Source organism: Eubalaena glacialis, chromosome 5 (genome assembly GCF_028564815.1).
Source record: "Eubalaena glacialis isolate mEubGla1 chromosome 5, mEubGla1.1.hap2.+ XY, whole genome shotgun sequence".
In the NCBI taxonomy this organism is placed as follows: domain Eukaryota; kingdom Metazoa; phylum Chordata; class Mammalia; order Artiodactyla; family Balaenidae; genus Eubalaena; species Eubalaena glacialis.
In genome coordinates, this window is record NC_083720.1 from 88,638,150 (window position 1) to 88,656,104 (window position 17,955).

The 17,955-nt window shown below is 37.3% G+C and overlaps 1 protein-coding gene across 1 annotated transcript in view; it reads right to left on the bottom strand.

Moving 5' to 3' along the window:
• Positions 1-231: 231 nt before the first annotated feature.
• Positions 232-17,955, bottom strand: part of TMPRSS11D (transmembrane serine protease 11D) — a 47,129-nt gene continuing 29,405 nt past the window's right edge. The window contains exons 5-10 of the mRNA XM_061191009.1: positions 14,121-14,278; positions 10,773-10,811; positions 7,945-8,122; positions 5,243-5,502; positions 3,984-4,126; positions 232-393 (exon numbers count right to left, since the gene is read on the bottom strand). Of these exons, the coding sequence (XP_061046992.1) occupies positions 232-393; positions 3,984-4,126; positions 5,243-5,502; positions 7,945-8,122; positions 10,773-10,811; positions 14,121-14,278 (940 nt within the window). The remainder of the gene's footprint in view (positions 394-3,983; positions 4,127-5,242; positions 5,503-7,944; positions 8,123-10,772; positions 10,812-14,120; positions 14,279-17,955) is intronic.

The window sequence follows — 17,955 nt, forward strand, 5'->3', positions numbered from 1 at the left end:
TAGTTTACAGTGTTTCCCCTGGCACAGTACTATGCAACATTCATATAATTTTCTTGAGAAAATATAAAACCCATAGTAACAGCTAAAAGTTAAATAGTATTTAATCTTTAGTATTTATGTAACAGAATGTTAAAATAGGACACTTTGTTTCTTTTTGCAGCTGAAAAGTTTTAGAATTTTAGACAGGCACATCTGCATTCAGACTCTGCAACAGAGATGTTATTTATTGCACTAGATCTCAGTGTGTTGTTTTATCCAGTCACGGTAGGCTGTCACTAGAGTATACACTCCTGGCTTATCTGGCAGACCACACTTATACCCCCAGCTTACTATCCCCACGAGGAACCAGAGGTGCCGTTCGTCTTCTTGTACTAGTGGGCCACCAGAGTCCCCCTGAAGGAAACAGAATGATTGATTATTTAAGTGTGAAAACAATGCAAAAGTATTGAGTTTACTTCTATGGCAGTAGAAGTCACATCCAGTATGACAATAAAGTTAGTCTGACATTTCCTGTTGAAATACTAAATACCAAGTCATGCGAAAATTAACAAAATCTTCCAAGTACACGTGTTGTTCCTTCAGCAACTGTGAGAAGATGAGAAGCATATTTTCCAGACTCCACCAGTCTGCTACCCATCCCAGGCTCACCTCCTTCAGGGGGCCATCCCTCACCTGCACCTTTCCTCCCCACTGTCACCACTTCCAGCTTTGGGCTAGATTAGTTTTTCACTGCCTGCATTCTCACATCCTGTGGGTACTTTCACTGCTGCTTCATTATTTTGTACATGCACATTTGTGTGCCTGTTTGAACTTACTCCCACTGGATCAGCTCCCCTCGTTGTAGCAGCTGCACATCTCTGCAACTCTCATTGCATTTATGATACTTGTTCAGTGTCTGTTTTTCAGGCTCTACTGTAAGGTCCATAAGGGAAGGGGGGGGGCATACATATTCTGGACCCTGCTATATGCTAAGCTTCTAGACCAAAGGAAATGCTAAGAAAATGTCTGTTGAATGAATAAGTTTTTAGAAATCTCACTTATCTTCCTATTCATAGCACAATGCATGATGTTTGATATACAGTGTATCAAAAAGTATTCTTTTGGTGAATAATAGAAATTTATATGGCAATGAGTAAAACACTCCTTATGAAATATTTACCAGCAAATTATAATAGTAAGCCAACCAACTAAATATTTGTGCATGTAATAATCTATTTGGGGAGAAAAATTAGGATATCTTCCATGCTGTATAATGGGTTAAGTCTGTGGGTTCTGGAGTTAGCCTAGGTTTGAATCCTCTACTTACTAGCTATATGATTTTCAGTAAGCTACTTAATAGCCCTTTGTACCTCAGCTTCCTCATCTGTAAATAATATTTTTATGTGTTTAAATGAGTTTAACATGCGTAGCAATCTGAGTATAGCCTGGTAAATAGTACTAATAAAACTCAGCTGTTATTACCAAGTGTGCTTCTAGAATAGTTTGCTATTCATTTGACTGCTCTTAATAGTAGCTAGTTCTTCCATGCCTACTTAATTACTGGTTTAGATGGGGAGAAGGGTTAGTGTCTGAATTACCAGCTTGATGGCAAGCACTGCATGGAAGTGATTGGCATCTGCCTCCTTTAGATCTTGCACATGTGCTCCAGTTTACCAGTTCTCAGCACTCTCCCATCATTGTGTTTTTCTTCTACTTCTTCTATAGTAAGAGATTTCTTTGCATAATGTCTTACCAAGAGTGGGCAAGCAAATATTAAACTAAGTGGGACATGTAATTTTTCCTGTATCTGGGCAGCTTCACTGCCTGATTGGGCAGATATCTGAGCCTGTGGTCTCTCTTCTAGACCATAGACTTGCTGAGTTCAGGTGATACTGTGTAAGCACAGAGTCTGGCACATAAAAAGTAAATAATGCAATTAAAAAAATGAATAAACAAAAACAAATAGGATCTCATAAGCTCTTATGTAAAGTGCTATTTTTTTGAGGCATAAACTCTATGCATTGTATATAGTATTTCAGCTGAAAATCAGTGAGGCCCAGAGTGGAACACACAGGAAAGTTTCATGGTGAGTTATGGCCTGAACTGAGCTTGGAGGAAGAGCAGAATCTGTATATGCAGAAGGTAAAGTGTATCATGAGTAAAGCATGAATAAACACCCTTTTATATCTCATGTATATCCTTAAGTCAGTTCTAATTAATGCTCTTAGTAGATCTGAAATTATCGTGTAGAGGTTTGTTGCTTATTTGATTGGTGAATTCTTTGTAAAACTACTATGAAAGTTGAGAATTTGTTGTTACAGGGCTAACAATAGAAAAGAAGAAAATGGGAAGGGGAACAAGAAGCATTCCCTACCATCAAGACATCTCCACTTAAAGTGAATAAAAACCAGTGGGTAATTAACAGTGTCTTGAAAATTGATAAACCATTCCCCTCCAGCCCCACACAGCTTGTAGTTAAGAAAAATGTTTCATTTTGGGAAAAGTGCTCATGGATTGGGGTCTTTGCCAAAACTATGTAAGAACTACTACTTATCCTCTTTTTCAAGAACGTAAGCACTAAATATAAAAGTCAGCAATATTTGAGGAAAGAATAAACCTCATTTTTCTGCTTATGATTCAGTCAGGAAAGCAGTAGCAGATTCATCAAGAAAACAGATTGATTTTTCTTAATTCCAAAAATGTAATTTTGGATACTAAGTAGTTGTTGCTTTTACTATATGGGGTTGGGTTTCAGACATAGGAATAAAATCTATTAAAAAATATAACCACATCAGTTGTTTAGATAGTTTAATTAAAAATTTAGTATTAAAATCTTATTCTAAGAGAAAAACAAATCCCGTATGCTAACGCATATATATGGAATCTAAAAAAAAAAAAAAAAAAGGTACCGGTGAACCTAGTTGCAGGGCAGGAATAAAGAGGTAGGCATAGAGAATGGACTTGATGACATGGGGTGGGAGGATGAAGCTGGGCCGAAGTGAGAGTAGCATCGACATATGTACACTACCAGATGTAAAATAGTTGGCTGGTGGGAAGCAGCAGCATAGCACAGGGAGATCGGCTCGGTGCTTTGCGATGACCTAGAAGGGTGGGATAGGGAAGATGGGAGGGAGACTCAAGAGGGAAGGGATATGGGGACACGTGTGTGCATATGGCTGATTTGCTTTGTTGTGCAACAGAAACTAACACGGTATTGTGAAGCAATTATACTACAGTAAAGATCTGTGAAAAATAAATAGCAACATACCTTCCAAAAAAAAAATCTTATTCTAATTACATTAGAGTAAGAATTCATATTTATTGTTAGTGTTTTTATATTTGGTTGAAAATTACAAAGTAGATCTAAATAGTTTTTTTTTTTTTCCTTCATTAGTGCTATTTTACAATTGTGGGAGCTATGGTGACTCAAGTAACTAAGCTCTTTGTATAAATTTTTTATCTTCAAGGTGCTGATATTCAGGTGTTATTTATATTTTTAAAATCAATTATCTACAACTCTTAGATGAGTGATTTATTTAAGTCTTCATAGTAGAAGGTTGAGATGAAAGTTATTGATGTCAGTGATGGTGGTCTAGGTTGACAACAACAGTAAAAATAGCTGAGATAGCTGAGATTTCTTTCTTGCTTAGTGCGCGCCTGACATATTTAATCTCCATCTAATCTTTAGTGGTACCTAAAAAGTTAGATACTATTCTTATCCCGATTTTAAAGATAAAAGCATTGGTAATAGAGGTTAAGGAATTCAAACCCGGGTCTGTCTGGTTCTTGAGCTTGATAGTTAACCACTTTGCAACTTGGCTTCTCAGAATCAGTGTTTCATGATAGATCAACTTCATATAAGAATCTGTAAAATCTAGACAATACATTTTTAGAGGATCAGGGCTGTGTATTATAATGATACCTCTATGTCTATCACAATATGACATGCTAGTAAGTGCTTATAAACTTGGCTGATGACGTGGATAACATTGTCTTGAACTTACCTGGCATGCATCCGCTCCACCTTGAGGTAGTCCAGCACATAGCATTCCAGGCAAGATGGCTCCATTATAACTATATGGTGCATTACATACATTATTACTTATTATTTTGACCCGTGCTTGTTCTAGATCTGGAACTGTGCTGCCTGTTAAGTATAAAAGCAGAATGAAAATGGACTTCAGGGTAGATAAATTAATGATTCTATGGTGAATATAGGAAGGAATAATTGTACTCCAAACATTATCTCTTATTCAGCAAAGAAGGCTATTGAAAATGTACTAGTAGCTTTTTCTCAGCAAAGATTTCCATAGTAGAGATGGATTACCCCTTTACATAGATCTGTGTTTTTCTTTTTTTGCTTTAGGTTTGTGATACAGTGCCCCTTAGACCTTAAGAGGGGGAAAAAATCTGCTTACTTAAAATTGACTAGTAGATTTTGAAATATCCACTGATTAACTTTGAATTAGAAAATTACATATTGATTAACCTTTAATATAGTAACAAAAGAGAAACAAATCTTGTTTCATGGCTAAAGAATGAATTTATTTTATATTGATATTCCTTCAATATGGCACTGCCGTTTTTGTGATTGGCACAAATTTTATTTACTACATCAGATTACTTTGGGCCATGAAAACACAGTGAAATATTTTCTAGGACAATTCAGCCTTTGTTTTGTTTCTTGGAGACATGATCTACAACATAGTTAGAAACCCATGGATATTGTTAATGCTATCCTTCCACTCTCTAGCTGATACTCATTTTCCCCTTGGCTATATTTGCTCTTTCATGTCACCCTTATTTCTTTTTCTCATTTTATTTGCTTCATAAATAAGTGTGAACAATACTTATGTACACACAGAGTTTCTTGTTCTGAAGGCAGGATTTCTTTCAGTTCAGAATACCTTAAAACCCTTAGAGAATACCTATCTAAATCCTCTTATAAATTTTTAAAATTTTCTTTATAGGGGAGCCATTCAAGTCTGTAGAGTCTCTGGATCATGGAAGAACTCATGTTTCTGTATCACTTGCTTTTACATTTTCCTACTACTGTGTGTGAGAATTCTATATAGTTTCTAGGGACATTGCTTTGATTTGCTGAAGGAACTCTAGTTAGATCTTAGGATGACCAGACTGTAGGATGGTTCTGTCCATAGAACCTACCCTTCAGGTGTTCCTTAATGAAAAAAAAATGCGTACTAGCAAGTACCAGGAGATATTGGTACTGTTGTTTTTGTTTTATTTTTCCTGAGATACTCACCGGTGTATTTTTGAGATCCCCATCCTGTTACATAAGCAGTGGAACCAGGTGGAATATTCTGGCTAGCCTCTGGGAGGCACACCGTATGGATATTTCTGGTAAAGGTGACTTCTCTATCAAGTTGTAAAAGTGCAATATCATTTTCATGAGTTTCAGGTTTATAATTGTTATGGATTATAATAGTCCTTACTCCTCTTCTCTCTTTAGGAAATGTTGTGGAGATACCAAAGGTGACAGTCCATTGAAGAGTATCAGAGTGGCTAAAAATATGAAAACACGTTATTTGAATAGAGAACTTGTGAGAATTTCAAATATTTGGTTTTTGTGTTTGTCCCCTCCACCCCCAATCTAGGAAGTATTTGACTAACATTTCTTTGTGATCTATTTCTGTAATTCTTACTGGCACAATGAGTGATCATTTGTCTAAAGAAACGTAGAAATATTTTAGAAAACATATCTTGGGGTGATGAACGTCCTGGTGTTCCGTTATTCCAATAAGGATATACTGATACTTTGATGAACACTGGTATAACACAAAACTTTTCTTTAATTTCTCCCTTTTCTACATCCTTCTGTTCAAGCAACTAAGAAGTCTGAAATAATGTTCACTTTAGTTTTAACTCTTTCCTTCCAACTGTTATTTTTTTCCTTTCCTTTAGCCAGAAGTTCCATTTAAATAGTAGTGATGATAAGGGACTCCTTGTCTTATTAATTGATGAATGATTTTTCTGTACTAAGTGTGATGCTTCTTGAAGATTTTGGGTGTGTGTGTGTGTGTGTGTGTGTGTATGCATACACACACACACAGAGAGAGAGAGAGAGAGAGAGAGAGAACGCGCACGAGAGGGAGAGAGAGAGAGAGAAAGAGAGTGCACTAATATAAAAAAATATAAGGCATTATCTTGCTGACCTAGGAATAGGAACTTTTTAGCCAAACTCCCAAAATACAAACCATACAGTTAAGAATGGATGAATTTCATGAGATCAGAATTAAGTGTATCATATATAGAGAACAAACTAATGGTTACTAGGGGGAGAGAAAGGGGGTAAGGGCAAGACAGGTATAGGGGATTAAGAGGTACAAACTATTATATATAAAATAAATAAGCTACAAGGATATGGTACAATGCAGGGAATATAGCCAACGTTTTATAATAAATGCAGTATAACCTTTAAAAATTGTGAATTACTATACTGTACACCTATAATATATAATATTGTGTATCAACTATACTTCAATAAAAAGTATGTAGCATAAAAAAGAAAATCAATTAAAAGACATAAAAAACTGAAAACAAAATTAACTCTACCATAGACATATTTATCAGATGAATGAGAAAAGACTTGCAATGTTTAATATCTAAAATTTTTGTAGAATATACAGAAGTCTGTAAACCAGCAATAAATGGAGGGAAAAACCATTATACAATGAGCAAAAAATATTAATAGGCATTTCATGGGAGAAGCCCAAACAGCCAGTAGACATATGAAAAGATACTCAAACTCACTAATAAGCAGAGAAATGGAAATTATAACAATAATGAGCATCTAATGTATATTCATAAGAATGACAAAAAATTGAAAAAGAATAGTATTGTGTTGGTGAGAAAGAAGTTCGAACTCTTTTGCATTACATGTGAAGACGTAAAATTCTGGAAAGCATTGTAGTGTATTTAGCACACTGTATATATACTTCTGGGTATGTATGTCAGAGAAATTCTTGAAGGTTTATAGAGAGGCACATATGAAGGCATGAGAGAAAGTGTATATGTGCTGCTCTTTGTGGCAGTGGGAAGTTGGAGCAACCTAGCTGGATGAAGGGATATGGTGGATGCAGTGGTGGACCAGATTAAAATTCCCAGGATTGAGCAAAAACAGTAAGGAAATATGAGGCTTATACACAATGCTACTCATATAATTTAAACACACACACACACACACACACACACACACACACACACACACACCCCAAAGGTTTTGCAGGTAATTGCATATTTAAAGACATATGTCAAATATTTGTGTGAGGCCTATGGGGGGCAGGGAAGGTAGTAGAAGTGGAATACAGGTATGACAGGAGAAAAATAAAAGGAGAGAAAGGTCTTGTACAAACTGATGAAAATAAGGATCTATGAATTGGAAGGTTGATTAATGCAACATGCTTTTAAGGTTGAATAAAAGCAAAATGTAACCAAATAATTTGAGGGTTTTGTGGAGTTTAGATAGAGTTTAGTTAGATGGAGTTATGCGGAAAATAGAAATTATATATCCAGGAGATACTTTCATGAGGTACAGTAGCTTGCAAAAGAGTAAATGCTAGTTAAAAATTCTAAAGAAAAAATATCTGACAACAAGAAAATACATGAAATTTTTATATTAAACTTCTTTTGCCTCAGGGTCTTTATTGTGAAGATTTTAAAAGATACTCTTCTTTCTTTCTTCCCTGTCTGCCTCCCTCCCTCCCTCCCTTCCTTTCCTTTCTTTCAGCAAATGAATAAGAGCATGGTTTTGGAACCAGTTGAATTTAGATTTGAATCTTGGCTGTGTCGCATATTGGCAGTGTTATTCAGGGCAAGTTATTTAATATCGCTAATGATCAATTTTTTATGCATAAAATGTGATTGATTGATACCCTCTAACACAGATGTAAGTATTAATTGAGACAACTAAGGTATGCCAAGATGGGTAGGTAACTGTGGTCTTACCTTCTGAAGCAGTGAGCTGCTGTCAGGATCCACCTGTTACTGATCAAGACACCTCCACAGTGGTGAACACCACTCCACTGTAAACTGACTTGCCATGGCCAGTCTCCTTCCTTAGCTCTAGTGCCTCCTATGATTCTCTCGGCAGACAATGTTATTAGGTCTGGACGGAGCCCACATTCTAATGGGAAAAGGGAATTAATGTGCTGAGAAGATCATGATTCTTACACTTGGCAGATGCTTTAAGAATTTCATCATCATTTATGACTTTTATGTCTCTTATGTATTCTTTCCCAGGACATGCTAGGCTTTCCAAAAGCATGATCAATATGTTATATTTTTAGAGTACTTATGTGACTGTTGCCTATAGACTGCATTTTAGAGAACATTGCTGAACTTAATTGGCATGGAGGTTTCAAATTCCGGAGCAGCTTCAGAGTTCTCTGGAATTCCTCATGAGTGGGGGTTAAGATAGGTCAGTGCTGGAGGGACCAGTTCAGGCCACAGGTTCCCTGGGAAATTTCCATCTTCTCAGTAGCCTTGCTACTCAAAGTGTGGTCTGTGGATCTGCAGCACGGGCCTCCCCTAGGAACTTGTTAGAAATGTTGGCTCTGTGTAGAAACAGCCTAAGTGTCTGTCAGTAGATAAGTGGATCAAGAAATAGTGGTATATATGTGCACATAAGCATGCACACAAGCATGCACACACACACAGGAATGTTATTCAGCCTTAAAAAAGAAGGAAATCCTGTCACTTGCAACAACATGGATGAAACTGTAGGGTATTGTGCTAAGGGAATTTGCCAGACAAAGACAAATACTGCATGGTATCACCTATATGTGGAAATTAAAGTTGAACTCCTAGAAACAGTAGAAAGTGGTGGCCAGCGGGTCGGAGAAATAGGGAGAGTTTGGTAAAAGGGTGTAAACTTTTTTTACAGCTGTAAGATGAATAAGGTCTGAGAATCTAATGTATAACATAGTGACTATAGTTGACAACAGTGTATTGTATAATTGAAATTTGCTGAGAGAGTAGCAAATTTGCGGAGTTCTCGCTAAAAAAACAAAGGGAGGGAGGTGATGAATACATGAGGTGATGAATGTGTTAATTAGCTGGATGAGGGGAATCTTTTCATAATGTATACATGTATCAAATCATGACATTGTACACTTTAAATATCTTGTAATTTTATTTGTCAGTTGTCCCACAGTAAAGATGAACAACAATGACAAAAAAAAAATGTTGACTCTCAGACCCACATCAGGGAACAAATCAAAAGCTGCGTTTTTTTTTTTCCTCCAACTTTATTAAGGAATAATTGACAAATATTGATACAATGTATATATATTTAAAGTATATAGTGCGATGATTTGATATACATATACATTGTAGAATGATTACCAAGTTCAAGATAATTAACACATCTAACACCTCACATAGTTCTCTTTTTTGTGTGTGTGTGTGTAAGTGTGATGAGAATACTTAGGCTCTACTCTCAGCAACTTTCAAGTGTACAATACCATATTACTAACTATAGTCACCAAGCTGGGCATTAGGTTCTCAGAACTTATTAGAAGCTGCATTTTTAACAAGTGATTCATGTGCACAGTGAAGTTGGAGGGAAACTGCTCTCATCATGAAGACTCTATAGTGGTAATTCAGTTCATTGTGGACAGTTCAGTCCACATCCGTAACTGACTCTATCTTACCAAATGTGCCCTGGAAAAGGAGTTACTTTAGGTCCACAGAATATTCTCGAGGATACCTGAAGGTTTCTAAGTATCTAGATGAGGTTTATTTAAACATTTTAAGAGAGCCCATGACTCTCCAATGGTCAAAGCTGAAACGGGCTGGAGTGGGCTGGATCACTCAACTCCTCTTAACTCCCACTCCCATGGTTTATTTCCTCTTGTTTAGTCTATTACTGAGAAATTAGAGGTAAATCACCACCAACAGTTTCTATTGCTGGACCAGCTCTGAAGTAGTGACATTGCTTCAATAGGACACCATCCAAAGGCATTTTTTCTAACAGATCTCCCAGATAGAGGAGGACTAGACTTCCATTAAGCATATACATGGAATATAGGTTCCTTTGCTACATTCTCCAACCAAATTCTCTAGTAAATTATTTAAGCACATTTTAATGAAAAAGAAGCATGAATTAAATATATAATGAAGTTGAAAAACACCCACAGAGGAAGCATTAACTTATAACATCACTTAAGTATGGGAGATAGGCCAGCCATCAAGATATATTGAACTAATTTCTAACTACCTTTTATTAGCCAGAGAAGTAAACTGCTGTTTTCTAGGGGCTATATTTCTGCTATCCTAGCCTGAGAGTATACATAAGGACATTGGAAAGCAGTGACTTTTCTAATATGTTATAGACATAAAACTGATATTGCTTTTTGTAATTTTTTTATTATACTTTATGATTAACTGAAATCCACAACAAAGCAAGCTTTTCTGGTGGTTAGGAGAAGGCATATAAATGATGCAACTAAACATAATTTACAAGTCTACTGAAATGCTGCCATGGAACCAGGGCAGGAAAAACTTCCCAAAGCTGCCAAGAAAACCTTAATGAGACCAAACTTTTACAGAGTGGTGGAATGGCATTGCTACTTCTTCCTTCTAAAAGGAGGGGAAAACTTAAACATCACTTCATAGGCCAACAGAATCAGCAATATCTTATCTCAACAACAACCCACATGAATGAACTAAGAATAAAGATACCATCTCAATAGACACTGCCTTGGCAAAGACTACAAATCACTTGAACATTTTATTTTGGTAAACCACATTTACAAAGTAATTTAAAAGCTTACCTTGAGTTAAAATATCTTCTGTATCCTGGTCACTTATTGCTGGTGTTAAAAAAGAGAGAGAGAGTAAGATCAATACAAAAAGGACTGTATACCATTTGACCTTAATTTCTTAACGTGTAGTCCTCAGACAACCATAATCAGAATCATTTAGAGGACTGCTAAAATACAGACTCCTTGGCTACATCCCAGACCTGCTGAAAGAATCTGAGTCATGGCCTTCAGAAAACTGTTTATAATATTCCCTCAATTTGTTGTTTGCACACTAAAGTTTGTGCTTTAATTTCTCATCAAACGCTTAAAAGATACTTAAAATTTATTTAAAAGATATTTCTGCTCTCAAGGCACTCAGTTTACTTGGGAAAACAGAAACATAATCATGGAGATACACTGTAGTAAATGCTATAAGAGAAGTTAATTTTTCATTTTTTTCTAATATATATGTATGTACATATAACTATATCTGTATTACTTTACTGATACTATTTGTAGTACTGCAGGTATAACAAAATATAGGGGGTCTGCCATCACATAATTTATAGGTAGAAATTGATCAAGAAATCATTGAAATAAATTTAAGTGTGAAGTAGAGAGGATAAAGGAGAGAGTTACTAATGATTCTGGTTCACAGATGTTATCATGATGAAAATAACATTTGAGTTGTATTTTGAATACCTAAAAGGAGTTTTTCAGGCAGGCAAGAAGTGAAAAGGCATTCCAGATGAGAAATATAGTGGGCACAAATGCATGGAGGTGTAAGATGTTTGTGGAACAATAAAGTCAGTAGAGCTAATACAAGTGTTGCGTGTAGGGAAGTGGTGGGAGAGCACAGAAAGGAAAATATCTTGGTACCAGATAGTGACAGTTTGTATATTCCAGTTTAATGTCTGCTTATAGAACAGTTTTCTCTGCATGTCCTACAGCCATCTCAAACTCAATGTCACCAAATTTTACTCCAAATTTGCTACTTATATTTTCTTCTTTAGTAAATGACACCATTTCCACCAATAGCTAGAAATCTGAAATGGTCTCTGACTCCTCCTTTCTCATCATTTCCCACATCTTATTGCTTTCCAGATTTTGTACCTTCTAGCCTCTAACCATCCTTTGCATTAGCACCATCTTCCCCCTCCCTTTGGCTACTACTTTAGTTCATGCTTTCATCATTTGACACCTATTCCCTGCCTCCACTTTTGCCCTTTTTAATGTATCCACCTCTACTTTACCAGACTGACATTTCTAAAAATGTAGATCATATCAGAGTATATTCTTCTCTGCTTGAAATCTTTTAATGAGAAATCAGCTTCTTATTTCCTATAAGATAAATCTAAACCTCTCAGACAGGTGTTCATGTTCTCTAAAGTCAACTTATACAAACTTTTTTGCTGCCAGAAGTTTCACAGGGCTTGGACATCACACCTGCTTTGTAAGTGTTAGAGGAGGCAAAACATCCTTTTGGAGAAAGGAAATAAAAAGAGCTGACCATTCCTTTTCATTCTTTGAGCAAAAAGACTTTATTTCAATACTGGCTCCCCTACATGCTGTCTGTATGCCCTGGGCAATTATCTATCTTTTCTGAGTGGGGCAACAGAAGGATCTATAACATGTGGTTGTTGTGAGGATTAAACAAACTGTAATGCATGAGCATCAGCCAGTCAGGAAGGACACAGCCACCTATGGAGCTGGATCAGTGTCTTGGAGGTCCTTGCTGTGCTAAGCATTAATGCTGTAGTTGCAAGGGGAGGAGCTGGGAGTCCAAGGTAGGGATGGGAGAATTTGGAGGGGTTGGAGAGGCACCTTTGTAGGCCTGGTGCAGTGGTTATTTACCAACAGATAGGAAAGAATTTCAATATTTTAACAACTAGTAAAACTATAACAGGTATTTGCTGATTAACTACCAGTCCAATGTGGGAACCACCAAAATCCCTTAATTGTGAGCTTATTATGAGGGGAATCATGGTTTCTTAAGCTAGCAGTGCATGACAAAGTTGAAGGAGTGTCCTTAAATTCTATGCATATATTAAGTAATTCCTTTTTTTTAAAGTCATGCAAAAATATTAATGGAGTACTTATTATGTGCTAGACACTGGGCAGTAGAAGGACAGTAGGATGAACAAGGCAGACTGGTCCTTGCCTTTAGAAAACTTACAGAGTAGGATGAAGACACAGAAATAATATTGTAGTTTCAATTGTGATAAACGCTGTAAAGGAAAATGAAGGCGTGTATGACAGAGGTAAATAATTTAGTACTGGAAGTTAGAAAAGACTTACATTAGAAAGAAATGATTCAGATGATACTTGACAGATGCAAGGGGGTGATATAACCTGTGTTATAAGAAACTGGAATAATGTATGCAAAGGCCCTGAGGCAAGAAGGAGAGAATTTTTGCAAACAGAGAAAGTGAAGGTGTGGCCAGATTGTGGTGAATGAGGAAGAGAATGGTATAATAAATGGCTAGAGGGGTAAGTATGAACCAGATCATACAGTGCTTTAGATGAGATCACCATATCATTTATTGTCCAAACCAGAAGATGTAAAGGCTAATATTAATAATGGTTCTTGGACGATTGGCATGAACCCAGGACTGTCCTGGGTAAACCAGGAAATATGGTATTCTTCTCACATGTGGTATTTATGTTTTGTTTTTATTTTTGTTTTGTTTTGTGGGAAGCCATGGGAGGCTTTTAAGCAAGATTGTATTTATATTTTAAAATATTTCCTTGATCAGTATGTGGACAACACATTGGAAAGGGCCAAGAAAGTATAGAAGCAGAGTAGCTTGGAGGCTAGTGCTGTAGTTCAAGTAAGAAATGATGTTGGCTTAGACCAGAGTGATAGCAATAGGGATGAAAAACAATGGAAATAGATTCCATTCTAGGCAGAAGTAGAGAGGATTTTCAGAGAGGAGGTAGGGATATTGTTAAATCTTCTAATTTCCTTCTTAATTCTACAAGTATTTACCAGACACCTTCCAATTGCATGCTCTGTTCTCAGGGAGATAGATCCTTAATTAAATTGTTCTCTGACCTCGAACAGCTATTTACCATTCTTATAACATACCTACAAATTGAACATCTGACAGCAACATCCCTTACAAGGAGGGTTGAGAGGGAAAAACAATAAAGAATTTTTAGCAAATAAAACTTACTACATGAATGCTAAATGATTCTTTAAAACTTTAGAATATTTTATATTGGAGAGCTATATATTATAGTTAGCTTCATAATACATTGTTTTCATAAAGTTTAATTCCAAGGGAAAAAAGTCAGTCTCTCATTAAATCAAAACATGAATTAGAACTGGTAGAGAGATATATTGAAATGAAATGGCTAAAAAAAAATGATACTTGCGTGTTAAGTCAGTTGAAGGGCTCATTGCCAAGTTTCCAGAGTTATTCAGCATTTGGCGTAAAACAGACTCAATTCTGCTTTTCACTGATGGTCCATTGTTATTCCTGGTGAATTTAAATTTCATGACAATATCTGCTATCACATCACTACCGCTTTGCCTGAAAAACCATAAAGATATTTTAAAAAATGTATAATTATGATAATTTTCTGTCGTTCTCTTTATATACTCTTCTTGATTAAGCATTAAAAACATTCCTTAAGAAATATAACGTTAGAACAGATTCACATAACAGTGTTTCTGTATGTAATGATATATCACAATGCTATCCCACAAACACTAGATTTCAGTGCATAGTACACTGTACCCACCATTCAGGATAGCTTGTTTTAAAGTCAGAATGCCAGAGTTTGAACACCAGCTCTGCCATTTACTGTTGGACTTTAGGTAAGTTTTTTGTTTCTTAATCTTTCTGTACCTGTATCCTCACATTAAAATGGGTTATTATGAAGATTATATGAATTAACATATGTAAGACTTTTGGGAAGAGTACATAGCATACAGTAAGTACGCTGTAAGTATTAGCTATGGTTAGACTTCACAAATCTTCAAAAAACCCCACTCATCTCATTAAACAAACTTATAAAGGGATGAACTTCCAAGTTTATGTGACTTAAAAGCTCAAGTTAATTTTCTGGTACCTACACCCCCTTATCTGGCTACAAAAGCAAATTTTAACTTCTGTAGTCATACGTTAAGATTTTTATCTCTGTTTCGATTAACTGTTGATATTTCTCACAAGAACCTTGATAATTTGGCTAAAGGTTATAATTCTCTAAAATCGAGATAATATCCATTTCCTCCCATGTAAATTACCATGTAAATCACTTCCTCCACCTAATTTTGGTGCTCTCCTTTTCTGAAAATGAATGTGCATTAGGCACATTTGGTTTTGATGCTCTCATGCTCACTCTAGGTTGCCTCCTCTCATCTCAATTGCTGATTTTGCCATAATATTCACCCCAGATATTAATTTAATATTTACTAGGTAAATACTAAATAAGCATCTTTTTTGTGCTGGGCATTGTTCTTAGTTTCAGAAATTAGCTATAACCAAGATTCACAGTTGCCATTCTCATGAATAGGGCAGTTTAGATGAAGAAGCAGACACTGAATAAATAATTACATCTTACATTTCTAGCAACATGAAAACCTAAATAATTTAAAAATGCTTTTCATATAAAACAACCAGAAATGCTAGCTAAAATATAATAAATTCTATTTGAAATGCAAAATTGGGCTCCTGTGAAAATAAGGGGAATCTTAGAAGACTAAAAATAAAGAATATGAATATTACATGTTAAGCATTAGAATTCCAATAGTTTTGTGTTTCAGCATTAATAGATACTGGAGATGAGGTCTTGGGCTAGTACAAAATAGGGAGACGGACATGAGGTTTCAGAATAAGGCTAGGTTTCTCAAAGAACTAGGCATTCAGTGAAAGCATAGATTAGAAAGAAGAACTACTCACATCATAAAAGAAAAAGAAGTTTAGTTGTCTCAGAGGTCCAGGTCTGGATGGAAAAAAGGTTTTCCTGAGAATTCATAATCATGAACCTGACTTCATGAAAGTTTTGGATTTACATTAATACCACCTGCATGGTCCCAGACACTTTAAGAAATTAACCAAAAAATGGTCCATGTGATGCCAATCTTCCTAGAGTATCTGATAGAAGCAAATGCTTTGGAGGTATGTATGTTAAATCCAGACTGCATAGGATCCCAATTACAAAGTGGGATTAAAGATAAGCATACAACCTCAATGGTAAACAATACATCATGAGCTAAAATCAGAATAAGAAGAGCATCCTCAAAAAGTCCACATAATAAAATTAACAGATATTCAGGTAAGTAAATTTGAAATGACTAATGACATAAAAGGGGAGTTATAAATATAAGAAAAGTATAGTACTTTTTCAAAACAGGTAAACATAGTCAAACATACTTTTTAATTGAAATGAAAACTTGATGGATGAGTTACACAGAATAGTAGACAAAGTTGAAGAGAAACTGGTTAACTGAAAGAGATGAAGAAATCACACAGAATGTAACATAGATAAAGGTATGAAAAAGATCAAATAGAGGCTAAGAGACAGGAGACATCTCAAAGTTTACCTAGTGAAATGCTAAAGAGCACAGAAAAATAAAGGAGCAGCATTATTACAAGAGATAATGAGAATTATCCGGAATTAATAAAGACACGAAGCCTCAGATCGAGATGAGTCTGAAGCATACTCAATAAAACAAAACACACACACAGATACAGCATAATAAAACTCTGAACTCCAAAGGCAAATGGAAGATTTTCAAACAATAGAGAAAAAACTAGCTACCAAAGAAAGTTTTGACTAAAGGACAATTTCTTAATAGCGGCGATAAAAGGCAGTATATAATTGTATCTTCAAAATGCTGAGAGAAAATTGCTATCAACTTGGAATTTTATATCCACACTAAAGTATTATTCAAGAATGATGCTAAAATAAGGACCTTTCATGTATCACAACAAAAACAAAACTAAACAAATGTGTAGTTTATTGTTCCTGTACTCTTGTTAAAGAATTTATGAAAGAAGTACTTCAGTAAGAAGGAAATTGAACCCAGAAGAAGGGTGTTTGTTAGGTACAGGAAGACATAGGAAATAAAGGAAATGGTAAACTGGTAATCTAAGAAGACATTGACGGGGGCGGAGTCAAGATGGCGTACCAGGAGGACGTGGAATTCGCGTCTTGTACAACTGGGGCACCTACCAGGCACTGGTGGGGGACTGTGGACACCTAAGGGGACAGTAGGAACCCCCAGGGACCGGGTAGGACGTGGGGCCTGGGTGGAGTGAAGGGGGAGGAGAAGTGGAGGCGGGACGGTACTGGCACCCCTGAGGGGTGGCTGGGGAAGGGGAAGGGATCCTACGCCCGAAGGGGGAAATTGGGGAACCATTGGGAGGGCAGAGGATCAAAAGGGAGCATGGCCAGGTTTCCCCTGCCCACTTGGGCCCCCAGGAACCTGCTGAGATCCCAAGCCTGATCCTCTGCCCACCGAGGCCCCCTTTAGCCATGTGGTCCTGAGGGAGTGGGAGGGAGGGAAGGGAGAGCAAAAGTAAAGACCAGACCTATGGGACTGGAAACCCTGAGGGGTGGCTGGGGGAGGAGAGGAGTTCCTACACCCAGCGGGACCCACCCATGGTTAGGGGTCCAGCGGCGACAGGGGAGACCCTGGGGGAGATGGTAGGGGAGGGGTGTGAAGGAACAGAAGGGAACACAGCCAGTGCTTTCCCTGTCTGCTTAGCAGCTGGGGAGCCTGTTGGGCTCCCGGGCCTAATCCTCTGCCCTCAGAGCCTCCCTCCTGCTGCGCAGAGCCCAAGCCCTGCTCCTACACACCTACCCAGGGCCCCACCTCTACACTCGGAGACCCCCTCTGAGACCCCCTCCAACGCACTGGGCCTAAACCCCACCCACACACCCTCACCCAGGGGCCTACCTCTAAACTCCAGAACCCCACACTCTGGCGGCCCTCCTTTCCATGTGCTGCTTCTTCCCTTCCACACAGGTCCTAAGCAGAGACCCACTGTGCCCCCATGCTTGAATTTTGCCCTGCCTAGGCCCCGCCCCCAGGACTTTTTCCAGCTACATGGGTCCTGAGCCTAGGCCCCGCCCCACACACAAACGTCACCCCCCCACCCGCCTAGGTCCTGCCCCACACTGAACCCGCCCCTGCCTAAGTTCCACCCACCTAAACTCCGCCCCCATAGCCAAGGCTTTTTTCTGTTTTTTTTTTTTTTTT